The sequence below is a fragment of the Pteronotus mesoamericanus genome, unplaced genomic scaffold, assembly GCF_021234165.1.
Source record: "Pteronotus mesoamericanus isolate MK-2021 breed Mesoamerican mustached bat unplaced genomic scaffold, CSHL_Meso_final contig_164, whole genome shotgun sequence".
Lineage (NCBI taxonomy): Eukaryota > Metazoa > Chordata > Mammalia > Chiroptera > Mormoopidae > Pteronotus > Pteronotus mesoamericanus.
Window position 1 is genome coordinate 1427322 of NW_026555065.1, and position 18688 is coordinate 1446009.

The 18688-nt window shown below is 47.5% G+C and overlaps 2 protein-coding genes across 3 annotated transcripts in view; one reads left to right on the forward strand and one right to left on the reverse strand.

Moving 5' to 3' along the window:
* Nucleotides 1–1722: 1722 nt before the first annotated feature.
* Nucleotides 1723–10779, forward strand: CALML4 (calmodulin like 4). Of its 2 annotated transcripts, XM_054564234.1 has the most exons (6): nucleotides 1723–1815; nucleotides 2210–2314; nucleotides 2429–2459; nucleotides 5226–5366; nucleotides 6967–7155; nucleotides 9978–10779. In XM_054564234.1, exons 2-6 carry the CDS (start codon nucleotides 2312–2314, stop codon nucleotides 10073–10075), a joined length of 462 nt encoding a protein of 153 aa, XP_054420209.1. In that variant the 5' UTR covers nucleotides 1723–1815; nucleotides 2210–2311; the 3' UTR covers nucleotides 10076–10779. The 2 variants fall into 2 exon arrangements, with proteins under 2 accessions (XP_054420209.1, XP_054420205.1); XM_054564230.1 differs by lacking the exon at nucleotides 1723–1815 and having other exon boundaries at nucleotides 2186–2314.
* Nucleotides 10780–12580: 1801 nt separating this feature from the next.
* PIAS1 (protein inhibitor of activated STAT 1) overlaps nucleotides 12581–18688 on the reverse strand; it is a 110859-nt gene continuing 104751 nt past the window's right edge. Inside the window, exons 13-14 of the mRNA XM_054565231.1 lie at nucleotides 17469–17506; nucleotides 12581–16865 (exon numbers count right to left, since the gene is read on the reverse strand). Coding sequence (XP_054421206.1) covers nucleotides 16572–16865; nucleotides 17469–17506 — 332 coding nt within the window. The 3' untranslated portion in view covers nucleotides 12581–16571. The remainder of the gene's footprint in view (nucleotides 16866–17468; nucleotides 17507–18688) is intronic.

The following is an 18688-nucleotide window of genomic DNA, read 5'->3' on the forward strand; positions in this document are numbered from 1 at the left end:
GAATTGAACTGGAGGCCTTCCAGTGTATGGCACAATGTCCAAGCCACTGAGCCACACTGGCCAAGGCCCACATATAACTTTTGACTCCTCAAAACTTAACTGCAGTCAGTCCTTTATATTCTTGGGTTTCACAACCATGGATCCAAAGAGCATTTTTGCTGACTATACTAATAGCCAACTGTTGACCAGAAGCCCAACAAATAACTGATATTTTGTGTGTTATATGTATTATATACTGTATCCTTACAATATAGTAAGCTAGAGGAAAGAAAATTTCATTAAGAAAAGGAAAAGAAAATATACTGTATTTATTGAAAAAAATCCACATATAAGTGAAGCTGCGTGGTTCAAACCCATGTTGTTCAAGAGTCAACATATTCCAAATGGAAAGAAATCACAGTGAATTATCAGAGGCTTAGAGATTTCTGTCCCTTTTGACAGAGAACTCTGGGTAGCTCACTGGAAACTTTCCCTAGCAATACTTTTTAATTGACACCTGGCTTCACTCCATCTGCTGAATCAAACCTGGTGGTGGGACCCGTCAGGGGAACAGAGTCTCAGCCCCCCAAGCGGGGGGGAGGGCGTCCTCTGTATGTAAGTGTAGCATGCATACAGCCTAGGACAGCGGCAGTTGGATGAATTTTTCGATAGTGACCCCTCCTGCAGCCACCACCCTTGTGCAGGTGCTTCAGTCATGTAAGAGACACCCCGCAGAGACACCTGAAAACCTAAGGGAGGAGTTGGCAAGGGCGGGTCAGTAAGGATGCCTTTGGGGCACATGGCTTCAGACCCCAGCCCACACTGGCTCAAACCCAAGGAAATGTCTCGTCCCCATCCCCAGCCCCTTCCAAACACAAGGTGATTCCGACTGTGGGCACTGGCCTGGTCGCTCCAGAACTTCCCCCAGGCCTTGGCCCTGTCCCCTGCCATCCCAGGGCCTGGCCTGACTTTCCTTCACCTCTTCCCCCTGGCAGAGCTGTCAGCGAGAAGCTCCCCTCCTCCCCTGCCTCCTGCCCCGGGCCAGCCTCCTGTCTCCTCAGCCCTGCTGGGAAGGAGTGAGAATCCTCCAGCTGAAATCATCTGGGTCTAGGAGGTGATTCAGCACAGTTTGGGGGAGAGGAAAAACTTCCACGTGGAAGTGGTCAGGAAAGGAGGGAGGGAAATGGACCAGGGGCAGGCCCCACTTGTCCAAATGCCTCGTACAAATTAGCCAGAGGTCCCTCTTCCTCTGGGCAGCCGCAGCCCCTCACTGGGGCCTACTCGTCCCCTGGGCCGGGCCCCACCGTACAGGGCACACAGCCTGTGTGGCCATACAGACGGGTCCTGACAAAGAGTGGGGAACCCTGGAGGTGGAGCCCCACTGGTAGGGCAGCTACCAGCTGTGGACAAGGAGCTGGAGGGGAAGACCCCAGCCGCCCAGCTCAGCAGCTCTAGGGAAAGCCCCACCCTGCCCGCACTTCCTCAGCGTGTGTGTGTGTGTGTGTGTGTGTGTGTGTGTGTGTGTGTACACAGTGGGGGTTGGGGAGCAGCACAAACCACTGAGGAAATGGGGAGAGTCAGCAGCTTCTGACGGAAGGAGTGAGGACTGCGGAGGGGAGAGAAGGGAAAGGAACAAAAGGAGGAGCTTCCTGGCCCTGGCGGGAAAGTCACACAAGCGGCCGCCCTCTGAGCGCCCTGGGGAGCCCACTGCGGGGCCTGGACCCCAGAGCTGGCCCCCATCCCCATCCCCCCGGGTACCCGGAAGGGAGGAAGGGAACTGACCCATTAAGAACCGTTGGACAGTGGCAGAGGCCATCACTGGGCTGCACCATCGTGGTAGGGTCCCCTCCCCACCTACAAGAGGGTGTGTGATGGCTCCTAAACAAGACGGCATGCTAAGGACCCGACCCCTCGTCAGCCTGCTTAGTCCCAGGAGAGCGACAGGCCCAGGACAGCCCCATTCAGGCCCCACTCTGTGTGTCACTGACCCCTTCTGGGAGTGCAGGGAGGGCTCCCAGCGAGAAAGGGAGGAATGTTTGTCCATTCGCTTCAGAGCATCAGCTTTGCAGTGCGGGACCGAGGCCCCGGCGAGCCCTTCTGCAGCCCTGTTTTCTCAAAACCCAACCAGCTGCTCTGCCCAGGGCTTGCTGGGCATCAGCTGTGCAGGGAGGCTGGAATCCGACCCCTGGCATTGGGCCTGGTCTCCATGGCAGCTGCGGGTTTATTACAGGGGCCTCCACCCAGCTTGGCGGACTTTCGACTTGAAGCAGGAAGGAAACCAAGAAGGCAGTCTGGGAGCGGAGAGCCCAGGGGTGCAGCCGGAGGCCCCGCCATGGTAAGTGAGGGCCTGTGTCACCTGGCGGCTGACCGGGCTGGTGGCAGGGGAGAGGGGGCGCGGGCCGCCCGTTCATGGAGTCCCTTCCTGACTGTTTTTCTCTGTCTGCTGCAGGCCAAGTTTCTTTCCCAGGACCAAATTAATGGTAGGTTGGGTCTTTAATTAGCAACTCACAGCAAAATATGGGTCTCATTAAGCAATTTGCTCTGCTCAGTTTTTGTTGGTGGGAAAAAGGCGGCTGAGGGGAGATTTGGGCCCACCCACAGGCAAGAGCCAGAGGCTGCAGGGGAGGTGGCGCTCAGTGGAGGTGGGGGGAAGGCTCACAGGTAGAAAAGTTGCTGTTACATCTGCCAGGGCGATTTGCAAGTGGGGGAAATAGGAGAGAGGGCTCATTTGATTTTCCTCCAGAACCTGGTAGCTGGATGTGGGGGAGGAGGGAGACAGAGGATGGAGAGAGCAAACACAATTAACTGGCTGGGGCTGAGGGCCCAACAAGAGAAGGGGGGGCTTTGTACTCGGCTGAGCCAGAGAAAAGGGCCCCGATCTGCACTCTCAGGCAGCACCTTCTGCTCTCTGGGGGCCTCGGTCTCTTCGCCTCTAAGGTGGGAGGTCAGCTTAGATGGTCTCAGGTCCCCTCTACCCTTACATCAAGCCTCGTTTTGCTGTTTGGAGCACTTATTCCATGAGTCCCCTAAACTACTGGCCCCCCCAGCAGGTTTCAGTTTCGCGCCTGCAGAGTTCTGCTTCCACGAGGCCGAGGGGAAGAGTTGGGTTACACAGAACGAAGGGGCCCAGGCCTGGATGAGAGGAGGCCCAGCGGAGCCCACGCAGGGTCCTGCGGGCCCGGGGGGGCGGGGCTCCAGGCTGCCTGGGCGGAGATCCCGGCGGTCTGGATACCCAGAGCTTGGTCTAGAAGGAAGAGTGGGGGAGTGGGTTGTAGGCTCCAGGTGGGCACCTCCCCAAAGACCCCTTGATATCCTCACCTCAAGAGGAGGGCTGGAGCGAGGAGCCTTAATGCACAAGGTCCAGGGTAGGAGCCTCATGCGCTGGTCTCAAGGTGAGGCCGGGCGGAGTGTAGCGGCCAGCCTCAGTGCCCCCTGGCGCATCTGGTCCCGAGGCCCACTGAGCCTTCCTCTGAAGCCCCCAGAAGAAAGAAGGCAAACTTCCCTTTGTACCCCAGTGTCTGACACCAAGAAAATGGCCACTCATGTTTAATGAATGAATGATAGACTGGACAGGGGTGGCCTGTTGGAGTGGGAAGGACAGGCGCCTTGGAGGTAGCGGGCCTGGGGCCTGGCACCTCTGAGCCTGTTTTCTCACCTGTGAAGTGGGGGTAAGGACACCACCTCACAAGGCGGCCGAGAGGATATTAGCCATGCGCCTGCCACTGGGCCTGGGGCAGCCCGGTGTCACCAGGGCACTAGCTGGCATCAGCCAGGTGGTACAGTGAGCTGGTTGTTAAAATCGGCCATTGTTAAGTAATGTAAGATTAAACAACATTCCACCCCCTGCATTTGTACAGAAAAATGAAAAAGATGGCCCTATTGCAAACAGCAATGCTAAAGATTTGAAAGAGGTTTTAGTTTAATGGATATAATTTGTACAAGGGTAAGAAATACTTCAATAGTAGATCACTTATCCAATTGAATAATAGATTTCATTGGAAAAGAGTTGCATCTTTGGCAGGTGACCTCACTTATCAAATCGCAGTCCCCACTCCCCACCCCCACCCCCCCAAGCAGAGGCTCCACCTGGGGGGCTTTTGACCAATTCTGATGGCATGACGGCAGGCCCCCCCGCCCAGGTCTCGAATCAGAATCTCTTTGGGAGGGTCCAGGGATCTTCCCGGGCTGCCGCTGGCCTCGTTGTTCCTCCAGAGCTGGGAGATGGGGGTGGAGAGGCGGTGGGTACCCTGCTCCGCTGGGCTGTGAGAATGTGGCTCTTGGGGCTTTAGCTCCTGTGGGCATTTCCTGTTCATCCAGGGAGAAAGGGCTCGAAGAGAGCTGCAAGCCCCATCTAGTCAGAGCCCGGAAAACATCCTGGTGGCACCCCTTGAAGTGCTTAAGAACAGGACCAGCACCTGTGTCAGAGGGCAGCTTGCGAGTTCGCAGTCTGGAGGCTGGGGTCTGGAGCAGTGGGTTCAGCACTGCCTATCACTGTAATAACTGTCACCACATATGAGAGCCACTGTCTGCCAGGCCTTCCCCAAGGTGAGGGATTTCTGGGCCTGCCAGTAACACAGAGACATTATGATCCTCCTTCCCCATGTAAGTTGTCTTTGCAAAGGTCCCCTGGGTGTCTGGATGCCCTGCTGCGGGCTTCTGGTCTCCCTGGACTGGACCTAGAGGAGGGGAGAGCTTCCCTGTGGTTTGAGTCAGTTGTGGGAGGGGAAGAGAAGGAGCAGAGAAGGAATAGGGTTGCCAGGTAAAATACAGGGCACTCAGCCCTGGCCAGTGTGGCTCAGTGGGTGGGAGGATCATCCTGCAAAGCAAGAGGTTGTCGTTTGACTCTGGACAGAGCAAGTGCCTGGGTTGCAGGCTTAGTCCCAGTTGCGGGGGAGGCAACCAATTGATGTTTCTCTCCCTCTCGCTCTTTCTCCTTCTCTTTCCTTCTCTCTAAAATATAAGTAAGTAAAAAATACAGGACACTCGGTTAAATTTGAACGTCAGATAAACAATCATGCAAAAATTTGGGACATACTTATACTAAAAAAATATGTTCTTGTTTATTGGAAGTTCAGTGTTGAACTTGGCAGTCCTGTATTTTTATTTGTGATGGGAAGGGGGACAAAGGGAGTGGGTACAAGGAGGAGGAGGGAAGAAAAAAGGGAGGAGAGGACGAGGGCGTGGGGGGTGAGGCGGAGTGTGAAGGAATGCTCTGCTCCTGACTCCCTTTTCTGGGCTGTGCGCAGAGTACAAGGAATGCTTCTCCCTGTACGACAAGCAGCAGCGGGGGAAGATAAAAGCCACCGACCTCCTGGTAGTGATGAGGTGCCTGGGGGCCAGCCCGACACCTGGGGAGGTGCAGCAGCACCTTCAGACTCATGGGATAGGTGAGTGGGCTGGGCCAGGGCTGGAGAAGACGTGGGCTGCGCTGGGGGGAGGGCCCTGAGCCCTGCGTCTGTGGTCCTGGGCAGGGGCGCGGCAGATAGGTGCAGGCGATAGAGGTGTGGACAGGTCGGAGAGCTGAGGGGCAGGTGGTAGGCGGAGGTCACCAGCTGGGAGCTTTAGAGGTCTTCGCCAGTGGCCTCTGAGCCAGACATCGCTCAGGCTCCCTTCCATCCTCCCAGCAGCTGGTGACACCCGCATCTCAGAGCGGACCATGGGGTCTAAGCTGTCCAACAAGGTAATCACAACTCTGCAGTGAAGGCAGGGCTAACAGTGATCCCAAAATGGCTTTGACAGGACAATTTCCTTTTGCTGAGTATTTGTCACGTGCTTAGCTCAAACAACCCGATGAAGAAGGCACTGTTTTACGGGTAAAGATCAAGGTTCAGAGCCATTTGGTCACTTGCACAAACGCATACGCCAATGGTGGAATCAGAGCTGGGACCCAATTCTTCTGATTTCAAAGACTGACCTTCTAGAAACTATGCAATTCTGGGAGAAACAAACAAACAAACAAAAAAAGGTGGAAGAAAACTCAGCCAAAACATTGCCAAGCGGTTCTCTCTGGGATGATTTCCATTCCTCATGGATGATTGTCATTCCCTTTACTGTTATTTCCTGTATTTTTGACAGTGGGACCATACAGGATTTTATAAGTGGAAACAAGTTGGTTTTTTAAAAAGAAAACAAGAGGGGTATCCATGGTTGGGGTGGCTCGCACAAGGAAAGACTAGCCCAAGAGAGAGGGGGTGGCCCAGCAAGAGCACTTGACCAGGAGGCCATCTGGAACTCAGTTGCCTCACCTCTCAGATGGGTTCCCGCATGGGCTGGCGTTACCCCAACCAAAGACCCATCAAGTGTGCCTGCAGCAGCGCTGGGAGCCTGTCCAGGGCAGGCCTCTCAAGGCCTAGAGCCCAGAGATGGGGCGCCAGTGACAAAGACTCCCTGTTTCCACCTCCAAGGGGTGGTGGTTTCCTTTGGTTTCTGTCTCCTCCAAACAGGGAGCTGTGGTCAGGGCAAGTTCCAGTTTCCTGTAGTTATACCCCAGGCAGGGGCAGGGCCGAGCCCCCCAGGCATGCTCAGAGGGGGAACATGGGCCAGGGAGCCCGGGGTGGTTGCAATGAGGGGAAGGGCAAGCAACAGCCCAGGCAGGACCAGGAGGTTGACACATAGATGTACTTCCCTGCGGTTCAGGGCATGAGAGAAGCACCCAGAAGGGAGCAGAGGAGGTGGTCCTCCATCCTGGACCTGCCACTGCTCCAGGGGGTGACTTCCCACTCAGAGCGTGTCTCCTTAGTGGGCAACACGGGGTGATGATAACCATAGACCCTGAGGAATGTGGGCAGGATTAAATGAGGCATGTCTGTGGTAGGAACTCAGCAGAAGGGGCTGCGCCTCTTCGCCACGACCACTGCCACATCAGGGCCTTTCCTGAATTGGGTGGCCCTTGAGCCGGCCAGAAAGGCTTGGGTAGGAGGCCGGCTGGCTTCCCCAGCAGGAGCCTTTTCCTCCCTGTTCACTCTGCTGTGTTTGGGTATTTCCTAGACAAAAATGGAGAGCTGGATTTCTCCACTTTCCTGACCATTATGCACATGCAAATAAAACAAGAGGACCCAAAGAAAGAGATTCTTTTGGCCATGTTGATGGCAGACAAGGAGAAGAAAGGCTACATCATGGCGTCTGAGCTGCGGTCAAAACTCACGAAACTAGGGGAGAGGCTCACCCACAAGGAAGGTAATGGTCTGGTTCCCTCTTTCCCCACAGCTGGAAAGGATTAGGAAGTTGTTGGGGGTGGGGGTGACCCCCCGCCAAGCATTGTGCAGACACTGCATTTCACACATGCCCCGGGAGGCTGTGCCTGGATGGTGAGGCGGGTGAGCTGTGGACTGGTGCCCGAGGGAGAGCTGGGGGGTCTGGGGTACCCAGAGGAAGGCCAGCCCGGTGAAGGGAGGGCCTGGGGAATCCTAGCAAGGACCTACTTGGGCCTCCCCTTGAGTTTAAGCTTTCACGGTGGGCCTTTATTTAGAGCTATGCCACCCTGGGAGCACTAGAGCCCTCTTATAAAGACACAGGGGAACCAAGTGGCTTGCAGTGGCAGAGCTGGGAGCTGGACATAGGTCTGCAGGACATTTGTTAGCTCCCCACACTCCCAGGCCACCTCAGGCTCTTTTCTTTCACCACAGCTGTATTCTTAAGTCATTGCTGATGCCAGGTGCCCAAAATGAGCTGCTACTTCGTTCCCTCTCCTCGTGCCTCAGCCAGCTCTCACGGCTTTCCAGGGCGGTGTCCAGGGCGGTGTCCATGGCGGCCTTTGCTGGGACTGCTGGTCCCAGAACCCCGTGAGGGGCCTTTGCCCGGTACCTCCCAGCAGCCCAGCATGCCTTCCTGCCTCTGAGCCGAAGGGCCTGGGTCTTCCAGGGAAGCCCTTCACAGGTGGTACAGGGCCACCCCCCATGCTGGCACTTGCCGGCGTTCTTCCAGCCTGTCCGGCTAGCCTGTCAGTCCTGCCACAGCAGCCATTTCGAGTCACCAGCAGAGTCTGCGCCCACTGACCCAGGAGACTGTGATTCCCCGTCAGGCTGCTGGGCTTGCAGTGGTTGGGACAGGAGGCCTTAGCCAGGACACCGTGGGTGCAGGAAAGAGGCTTCAACCACGCCAGGCCTTTCGCCTTCGGTTAGATCACAACCAGCCAGCGGAGGCGGGGCCAGGCTGTGGTTGGAATTAGATTTGAATCCTTGGCTCGCCCTCATCCTGGAGGACCTCAGTCGGGTTTCTTCACCTCTCTCACCCTCCTCAGTTTCCTTGTTGGGAAAAAATGAGGTTACAATAAACAATCCCTCAGGTCCCTCCAAGAGCTAACATTCTATAAAGCTGACTGCTTAGATTTTATCTGCAGCCACAAAGGCACAGCGCAAAGCATTTTAAAATCGTGCTACAGAAGGCAGATTCAGCTGCACCCCCCGCCCCTTTTCCTGGCTGGCAGCTTTCGTGCTCTTGCACTGTGGCTGTTTTCATGGGAACAGGGGAAACAGGGGCTCGGCAGCCCTCTCCGGCTCTGACGACACTGCTCGTAGTGCCTTTTATGGACCAGGTGGAGTGTTAGCAGAGACGGCCAGCTGGGGCCTTAATTCTTATGGTTAATGATCTCTGTCTAAAGTAATACCACGGGCCCCAAACTCATACATATTTCTCATTTGTTTAACCAGTTAAGAAGCATTTCAAAGAAAATGGCAACGTATTCCCGACAAGCTAGGAGACAGATTTCCCTTCCGTTGGCTGTGGGAGACAGGAAAGATGATACTAGGAGTCCTTTACCCTGATAGAAAGAAAATGTTCACTTTTATTAGAAAGCATCCTTGGAGTAGCTGGAGAAGGCTGTGAAGGAGACCTCCCTTCTAAGGTCTGGGACAGGCTGACTTCAGCACCCTGGTTCTTTCTGGGTTCAGCATGAACCACCACAGTGCCCGGCAGGCAGACCCCACCCCCCGGCTGCCCAGTGTGGGCCCTCTTCTGGGGGCGGGGGGGGGCGGGGAGGCTGTATTTGGCAGGGCAGCTGGTGTTGGACCAGTCCACTGGGATGGTTTGAACCAAGTGGCCTGGTGGGTAGAAGTTTCTCCTTGAATTAACTTACATTCTTCCTACCATTCTAAAAATATTCAGCACTCCCATCAGCCTAGGCACACAGCATAGTAATTACAGTTCAGAGAAGGCTGGTTAGGCAGAGAATCACAGGGTACTTTCTCACTGTCCAGAGTCCTGTATCAGGGACGTCTGGGGCTGAGGAAGTTGACATAGGACAGTGAGACAGTTTCTGCAAGAGGGTCCAGGTAGTTCAAAGAGCCGAAGGTATGTTGGCCCCGAGAGGCCACTGTGGAGAAGTTTAAGCTGAAATGGCCCTTCTTGCCAAGATCTGGGACAAGCTAGTATTTTGTTCAAGGAATCCAGAAACAGAAGAAATAGTAAATGAAGTGATTTTTTTGGAGCAGCATCACAGAGAACAATGGCAGTTTTGTACCCTTTCAGCTTTAGACACAGTTGAATTTATTTTCTCTCATACTCTCCCCACCCCCAAAACACAAACTTTTTAAAAAAGGTGATAGTGGCAGACACCACTTCTCAGCAAGTCCTCTCTTGGGGTGGGACATGCTCATTTGGAAGGGAAGGCCCAGGTGGCCCAGGATGGAGCAGCTGAGGGTGCCTTTTCAGCTGGGAGGGTGGGCTCTGGAAGTAAAACCCATGCCGAATGCTTCCACAAATATAGGTACAGGAAATATAGGCCATTAAAAAAAAAAAAAAAAAGGAGGCACAAGTGGGCTTCAGTGACTGAATCCTCACCAGCCCCTGCAGAAAATGCAATAAACTCCGAATTGTCTCAGGGGTCCCCAAGGGGTAGGGGGTGGGCTGTCCCGTTCCGCTGGCTGGCTTACTTCCTGGTCTACGTGAACAGACAGCTGGACACTCAGGGAAGACCTCTGGGGAGCCCCAACCCCCAAGAACTCGATGTCCTATAATGTAACACTAAAGCTGAACTGAAAAATTAATGTGATTTATTGCAGTGGATGATCTTTTCAGGGAAGCAAATATCGAACCAAATGGCAAAGTGAAGTATGATGAATTTATCCACAAGATCACCATCCCTGTGCGAGACTACTGAATACTGAATGAAGAGAATGTAAGAAAGCCTCCCCTGGGCCTGAAAAATCAGATGGATGAATTTTAAAGAAAAGTGTTCCTTTCACTCTAGGGAGGCAACACAGTGGCAAGATGACATTACCTGACTGGAGCAGAAGGGAACTTAGCAAATGAAATGATTTCAGCCATGGAATTAGCCTGCCTCTTGTCTTTAATAAAAGAGTTTTCCTGATTTTGATCACTGCCATTCGTCCAGCCCTTTACAGCCGGGAAAGAGCTTATGGCTTGGAGTTGGACCTGGGTTCCTCTCCTGCCTGCCGTTTCCCAGCTGTCTTTGGGCGAATCATTTCATCCCTCAAAGCCTCGGGATCTTCACGAAAGTTGGAGTTCTATTTCTTACCTCATGGAGCCTGCTGAGGATGGTCTGAGTTAAGGACTTGAAAAATATCTTTGCAAACTGTAGAGTACTGTGCAATCCTGAGTTACCATGGTAGTGCTTCTCCCGAGAAGGGCAATTACCCGAAAGACCAGGTTCTGTATCTGGTGCTGGAATCATCTTCCACATTTCCAAGACAGCCAGTGCTGGTTGAGAAATAGCAATACGCAGAACTAAAGCAAAGAACTATGGCAACATTTCTTGCAGCACCACAGGGCCACTTACAAATTCTCATTTCCATCTCAACACACAGTGACACAATTGAGATTAATTCATAAACACCAAGTATATTGCCCTGATTGGCGTGGCTCAGTTGATTGGGTGTCATCCTGAGAAGCAAAAGGTGTCCTGTACCTACCTGGATTGCAGGTTCAGTCCCTGGTCAGGGCACATACGATAAATCAATGTTTCTCACATTGATGTTCCTCTCCCTCTTTCTCTCTCCCTTTCCTACTCTTAAAAATAAAACCTTTAAAAAAAAAAAAAAGGCACTGAGTATAGGGTGGAAACATTCACAGTAAAACAAGGCAGCCTCAACTGAACAGTGGGAAGAATGATCTGCCTTTACAGCCTACATTGAAGGAAGACAAAGCAAACCAGGTATGACAAGGTCTCGCAGAACTTAAAAGGCCCTTTCTGATGCTTCGGTCAGAATTTCCAGGTCTTCCCTGGCCTACTACCAGAGAGGTTCACAAGCCTAGGACGTGTCAGCTCAAGTGGGTCGAATTGATCATGGCTTCAAGCCATTTCCCCAAGACTAATGGGAATTAATGAGGGGACGTAACAGGACATAACTATGATACAGCAAGAGCCCTGGGAGATAGTGGTAGGGGCACTGGCCCTGCTGGGAGCAATTCCAGGTCAAGTGGCTGAGCTATGTAGCCAGGAGGTGCCAGGCTGGTGCTGCCTGTGTGATCCAATTTGTGGATCCACTGGCAGAGTCAGCACGACCCTAAAAAAGGCTTGGAGTCACATTAGCGTGTTGAGGGGTAGGAGACAGGGCAGAGCTCTGAGTAGAGATTTTCATCCTTATGACATATCAAAATTGGGCTCTCCGGGCTGTGGCTTTGTCTAATGGTGCTTAGCGGCTAAAGCCTAAGAAAATAAAATTGAAGGAAGTATGTTTTTTGGGGTGGTTACATAAGACACACATCCAAGGGCCAGGCACAAGGGAAGCTGCAGGGGACAAAACAGTCAGTCTTAGTGCAACTATCTCACAGAGCTGTGGGCTTCAGACCAAACGGAGGTCCTGAGAAAGAACTCTTTTCATTGCCCCAACAGTGGAGTTACCAATGAGAAGAAATCCCTAGGAGCTGTAGAGAAGGGTTTTGTGGAGGGCAGGCGATAAGTGGCCCAAACCACCAAGTAGGTGAAGCTGTGACCATCTAGCTGCGGAATGCAGGTTCACTGCGCAAGGGCAGAACCAGGTTTTGTGCATTCCGAGCTTGTATGGTTTGGCAGCCATCTTTCAGAATGTGGAAACAAATACAGATTTGGTGGAACTGCTCCTAGGACCCTGTAAGAGGCCAGAGGAAGGGGCCCAGGTGCTTAAACCTCATCATCATCGTGGTCAATCTCCTTGAGGGGCTGGTTAGATGTTGGCACCCCATAGAGAACTGCTTCATTTCCCTTTCAGGCAAGGCTCAAGGGTCCTAGCCTACATTTCTTAACTCATCATGGACATTAGGAAGCAAATCTACACGGCCAATCTGGAATACCAAGGATTAGACAGCAGATACCTTTGACTTATTAGATGGGACAGGGCAAGTAAGTTCTGGGATATAATGATAAATGAGGGTACTTTCCCTTAAAGCCTTTTTGTTTTTATCACTGAGTGGCCCCAGTATGGTTTTAAAGGAACTTTTATTAAGCCTAACAGGTATCTTAAGTATAGCTTGCCAAAAACTTACTAAGTGGTATGGAGTGGTCATCAGAACCTGGGGCTCATCTCAGCTGACTCAGTGTCCCTAATTAAGAGTGTTCAGTGGCTAGGATTCTAAAATCCTAAGACATGTCCGATTTAAACCTCTATCTCAGGAAAGGCTTTTGGACCACGCCATGTCCAGGTTTTATGCTCATTCCTAAAATTCCAGTCGGTTCACCTAGCCCCTAGTCTTGTTTACAAAGAGGCGACAGTGCTCTTAGCTCTCCAACTGTAGCTTATAAAACAGATTTAAAACTAAACAGATGCTGTGGTTCATGACAAAGCTAGCCATATTCCAGTAAGAAAAGGGAATGATGGCTGTACATTCATTACCTCAAAGCATGATGCAAAACAATTACTTGTCACGCTTTGAAATCTCGGGATGAAAGGTGCTTTGGAAGCACAAAGCCTATCACTCTTCTCATACAGACTGTGCCCTTGTATACCCAGCCGTGTATTTTACAGAAGACAAATTAACTGAAGGCTTTTCTTTTATTACATCTAAAGAGCTCTACATAAACAGGTAACATTCAATAGGTAAACAATTTTTTTCCAATGCATGTAATAAATATCTTCACTTGGTACTTTTATACAAACTGACATTGGTCTACTATACATTTTTAAAAGCCATTTTACTGGTTTGGCATGCGGTATGGAAATTCTAAGAGAGAAAGTCTTAAGGCAATGAATCACAGATTTAAGTTTATGGAATTTATGGTAACTTTTATATCTGTTTATATACATTTTCCCCTTTGTTAACTGAATAATCAACAGCAGCATACTCTGGAACCACCGGCTATTCTCCCTTTCTGAAATCTAAGCTTTGTGTGTGTGTTTTTTTAATTAAAAAAACAGAATTCAACATTTATTGATAAAACAAAATTCTTACTAAAATAATTTCAAATGTACTCTAAAGTTCTGAAGATCTTGAAGTGTTTTTCGTATTTCAAACTGGAATTGTTTAAAAACAACATTCCTTTAACAATCAGAAATTAAAATTGGGATATATTTTCATTCAGTTTCAGACATTTGACTCAAAGGAAAATCGGCCAAGATACCACATTTTTGAGAAGCTTAAGTGAATCTTTCCTAAGTTGGTAATGATACAGATTTGTGAAAATGTCTAAATATAGAAATTTTTTAATGTTCAAAATAAATTAGTCAACCAAGTGTGGCATGGTTAAACTTCAGATTGTTTTAAAAAATGTGTCCAATAATGCCCACAAAAGTAACTAAAAGCCACTTCAACCCTGCTAGTCCAACAGCTATGTTACCAAGTGTGTGACACACTCACACAGCACTGTACAGAAACACACACATACACACCTATGATGAAAGACCGTGGCAAGGGCGATGCTGACAACTTGCCCAAAGGTTCTGAGAATCACCATTTGTCCACAAACAGCATGTCAATGTTGTCATGGGTGAGTGAGGGAGCGAGGGTGGGCTAAGGAATAAAGAGATGAAATGACCATATGCTTAAAAAAACAAACAACTTAGAAGATAAAGGTGCAGTGAATGACTTGCATGACTCTGCTAATAATTACTACAGATCATGAAAATCTGACTAATAATATTGGCCATGAGACCAACAGAGTAATAGCCACTACTACTGTCAACATTTTGAATGGTCAACAACTGAAGGGAACAAACTCCTTAGAGTATAGAGTGAACTAAAATAAAGAGACAAATGAATGGTTAGTTTCTCCTGTGGAGACCTGACCAAAGCCACTAACTAGACAGACATTTATTTCTCCCTATTACCTATTCTTCCTGTGGGTTGGTATAACGCAGGATACTAAGGGGAAATTAACCCTCTCCAAAATTGGGCTGAAGTAAGACGGGTTTTCAACTGGATTATTCAAAGAGTTTGTAATTCAGCATCATACACAAAGTTATTGAACAGAATTTTGAGACGACTTAAAACCAAGGAAAGAAAAAGAAAAAACCAGAAATAAAGAAAACTATTCATTTTAGGTAGTTGAATTAATAGAAATGTCTCCTATAGTAATGCAAAATAAGAAGCAACTCCCCATAATTTAGGTAATTTCTATTCCAATTCGAATTTAGACACAAATTATGATACTATTAAATATTAGCCTAAGTTAAAGTATTTTCTTACCATAACACCAGATTCATTTAAAAACTTAACTATTTCCTGTTTTAACCAACAATAAATCTTTTTTTATTGCGAATTGTTTAGTGACTAACTCAGCCATGTATGTGTGGAATACACATGCGTTGGGGAAGACTATATAACTCACTTGTCACTCACACACACTTGTCTATAAATACATATATACACACACACATATACATATCAACACCAACTTGTTTTTCAAAATTCAAGTCAACAATTTAGTGACAGAGAGATGCTGTAAGAAACATATTATTTTTAGATGCCACATAGTCATGTGAACCATTAATTTTATCATACAACCAAAGATACAGCCATCTTGAAGTCTACCTGGATTATAATGGGTCATTTTGTTACCACTGCAAGGTTTAAAATGACAATCTTATACACAAAGGTGGTCCTTCATCAACTCTGAGAACATAAACAGTTGTGGTATAAAAACCCAGTCTGGAAAACTGGTAATCATTATGCCCCTTCTTTATCTTTTCTGTTAAACCTGCTAAACCTCTCAATCAGCTAAAAAATATTTCCCATACCTTCAGTTATTCCCTGGAGAACGTAACACCTTCTCTCATAAGGATTTGGAACACAAGTAGAACCGCTTTTCCTTCCCTCCAACCCTCACTCATCTCCTGAAAAACAGTTTTCAATATATTTACATGTTCCATTATTAATAAGAATAGATCAGGCTGATCCACGAATTCTAAAAGAAAAAAAATTGACTTTCATATGTCATGCTTGTTTTTAAAAGGTGAAGAAAAAAATAAACAAGACAACTAAGAAAGTAAGTACACTCAGAACAGAGAGTAAAATGACTAAAAATCAAGCCCATTTGGAATTTCAGCTGTCGACCAGAAAGCAGATTTCTACAGACTGACATGTGTGGTACACTGTACTTTCTGAAGAGAATATACTTTCAGGATAATTGACTTTTTTTTTTTTTGAGATGACATAACCTTACTTCTGTCAGCCGCACAAGACACCCAACAGGGCTTTCTAAGCTATTTATACTTCTCATTTTGGTATGAAGATCTTACACGAAAACTTGTTACCCTGTGGCTAAAAAAGCAGGTGTTCACAGACTTGGTTTAAGTACATAATACTGGCAATCCAAATTTAGAATAAAGAACTAGACTAAAGTGTATTATTTGCAGGTCTGCTAAGCCTACTCCTTATCCAGACAGCTTTACTTCAATCTCTAAAAACATATTCTCAGGGGTATCTAGCAAATAAGAGCGCGTGTGTCATGGAGAACATGCAATTGGGATAGTCCATAAAGATGCTCCTATGTGAGTTCAAGACCCTCAAAGCACTTTAAAGGAAGCAGGCTACTGATTTATCAACTGAATGCAAACTCGGGAGAAGGAACAGTAATGACAGAAAAATACAGACACAGACACACTGAACACACACACCCACGAGCTATGTCCTGGAAATACACAGGGAATGCAGTGGGACAGATGAGGTTTATAACTTAAGGCTGGATAAAATATGCATACACACAAACAGAATCCAAGTCTGTCATTTTTAGAAAAATGGAAATTAAAACTATCCCCTCAGGCCCCTCCCCATAACAAAGAAAAGCCCACAATTTAAAACTTCATACATGCAATTCCTTTTCTGTTATTGCAAATAAAATAATGCCATTTAAGTAAAATAAAACCAAAACCATAGGACAAAGAGTGAAAAAAATCTTCAGAATCCAGGAAAATTGAACTGAAGGTGGTTTGTGGGTACTTGTTTTTTTTCTTTTTTTTCCTTTTCTTTCCTTTTTTTGGTTTTTTTTTAAACAAGTGTTTTTATCAGACAGGCAGTCTTAGATTTATATACAAAAGTAAAACTGAAAATATAGTTTTGTTCTCTGTACATTTCTTTTAATTTTTTTCCCTAAAAAAAGGAAAAAAAACCACACACTTGTGTACTTTTCTAAACAGAATAAGGTAAAACATAGCACAAAGTCCTTTCTTTCTGCCAAGTTCATTTAGTCTGGGGAGGGGAGGAGAGCAGCACAGGCAAGGAGATCAGTCCAATGAAATAATGTCTGGTATGATGCCGAAGATGGACGCTGTGTCCGTGCTGCTCCTGTTGGCGACGGTGTGGCTGTGGCTCTCCCTCAGGCTGTTGGAGGACACGAGGCTGCTGTTACTGCCACTGCTGCTTCCGTTGGTGGTTGGCAGAGAAGTGCTGCCTCCTGCATTTAACTGATCGAGAAACATCTGCGAGGAGGTATACGGAAAAAACCGAGACGAGTGTAAGAGGTCTTGATCATCTGAAACTGCTGCAGCGGCAGCGGCAAGGAGGGAGGTGTTATAATGCTAGGGAGGGGGAAAAGACAAAACAAATGTTAATTATACTTATAAATTCATAACCTTTCTCTTAGCAGAACAAAGTCCTAACTTTAATATATTCTGAGAAGCTAGTGTTTTTGAAATACTTAATAAAAACATTTTTGCAAAATCAAACGGCCTTATGAAATGAATGCATCGTTGATCCTGAGATATTTTGTGTTTGAAACAGAAGAAAAAAATTTTTAAATTGTTTTAATTTGTATTGCAACCAATTTTCAAAATTCGTTTTCCAAACTGGTACATGCTCAGAAGTAGTAGAAAAGAGAAGAGTCTACTCTTTCTCTTATGGAGACATTTGGCCAAGAATTTATCAGTCAGTATGATTCATTCCTCTGTTTCATTTTAAAACAGCACTGGAAACCAACAAAGAGATAATGTTCTTACTATATACTCAGGCACAGTTGACAAAGGAATTTTTATTTAAATTCTTAACACCTTAACGATACAGTAATGGGTATGACTACTCTGAATTTTCTAAGGAAATTTATTTTCTTTCCCCTGGCTACATATTACACTTCTAAATATTTTAATATACAATTAAAATAACCATAATTTTTTCATAAAACATACCTGATTGTCTCCTGATAAGAAAGGAAAGAAATCTAATCCTGTGGGAGAGAAAAAAAAATCAGTTTTGAAAACCACCACCAAAACTATCCCAAATGTCCCAGTACTTCAAAAATATATAAAAATCTTAAATGCTAATTCTAATTCATTTATAATTTTATTTAAACATGAAGAGTTGAGCTGAATGCTTTACATCCTTCCCTTCTCTAGATTACTAAGCCTGAAGTCCAAGCATTAGCAATGACTTGCCCTCCGTCATGACTCCATTCATGGGACTTGGCCCCTTGGTGCCCTGTGAGACCTAGCACTGGCCCCGTAAACCGACTTAACGCTTTTCACCGAATGCTCTTGTTGACACCTCTTCAGTAAACTTTCAATCTATTCTACTCCTCACAAGCATCTTATGAGATACGTTAATTGTTGCCCCGATTTTTGTAAATGAGAAAGTTTGAAGGTGAAAGGAGTTAAGCAGGTTGTAGCCCAGATTTTCTTTCTTTCTCAAATTTGCTCACTTGCCACTCACTCTCTGTACCGTATTCTGACTCAGGAGTCTCCAGGGCGTGAGGGGCAAAGACCTGAGAGGATGCCCGACGGCTGGGGTGGTGGCTATTACAGAAGGGTCAGCTCTGATTCCTGGCTGCCCGGGAGTCACAGCAGGCCCGCCCTTTCCAATTCACATTCTTGGCCACATTGTCTAACAGGTAATACAACGAAGATCAAGTAAACCAACGTGAATAAAATGCCTCGTTTATGACGTCTGAACTTGGGGAACAGTATAAGCAAAGCTGGATAAAAATATGACATCGACACACATACTTTGGGGATCCAACTCCTGACTACACTAGGGCAGACTGTAACGTGAAGACCTGCAGTTGGGCTACATGAAAACTAGGGCTGCACTGTCCAACAGAGTAGCCACTCACCAATGATATGGCTATTTAAATTTACTAATACTGAATAGAACAAAAAATTCAGTTCTTCAGTTACAATAACCATGTTACAAATGCTTAGTAATTACATGGCTAGTAGCTACTGTACTGGGCAGTAGGTTACATGATCTCTATCACTGCAGGAAATTCTGTTGGATGGAGTTGAAATAAGCTTTTTGTTACAATCACTTAAAATCCACTCAACTGTCTCAGCTCCTAAGAGTCCTTGCCAAGTGGCCTGAGTTTTTCTATTGGGGAGGGGTGGAGGGAGACTTCCACTTTGATTTTTGTAGT

Coding starts and splice junctions, on each gene's coding strand:
- CALML4 (XM_054564230.1), top strand. CDS start 2,186: ATGGCAGCTGCGGGTTTATTACAGGGGCCTCCACCCAGCTTGGCGGAC. Junction 2,460..5,225: donor TTCCCAGGACCAAATTAATG/GTAGGTTGGGTC, acceptor GGCTGTGCGCAG/AGTACAAGGAATGCTTCTCC. Junction 5,367..6,966: donor CCTTCAGACTCATGGGATAG/GTGAGTGGGCTG, acceptor GGTATTTCCTAG/ACAAAAATGGAGAGCTGGAT.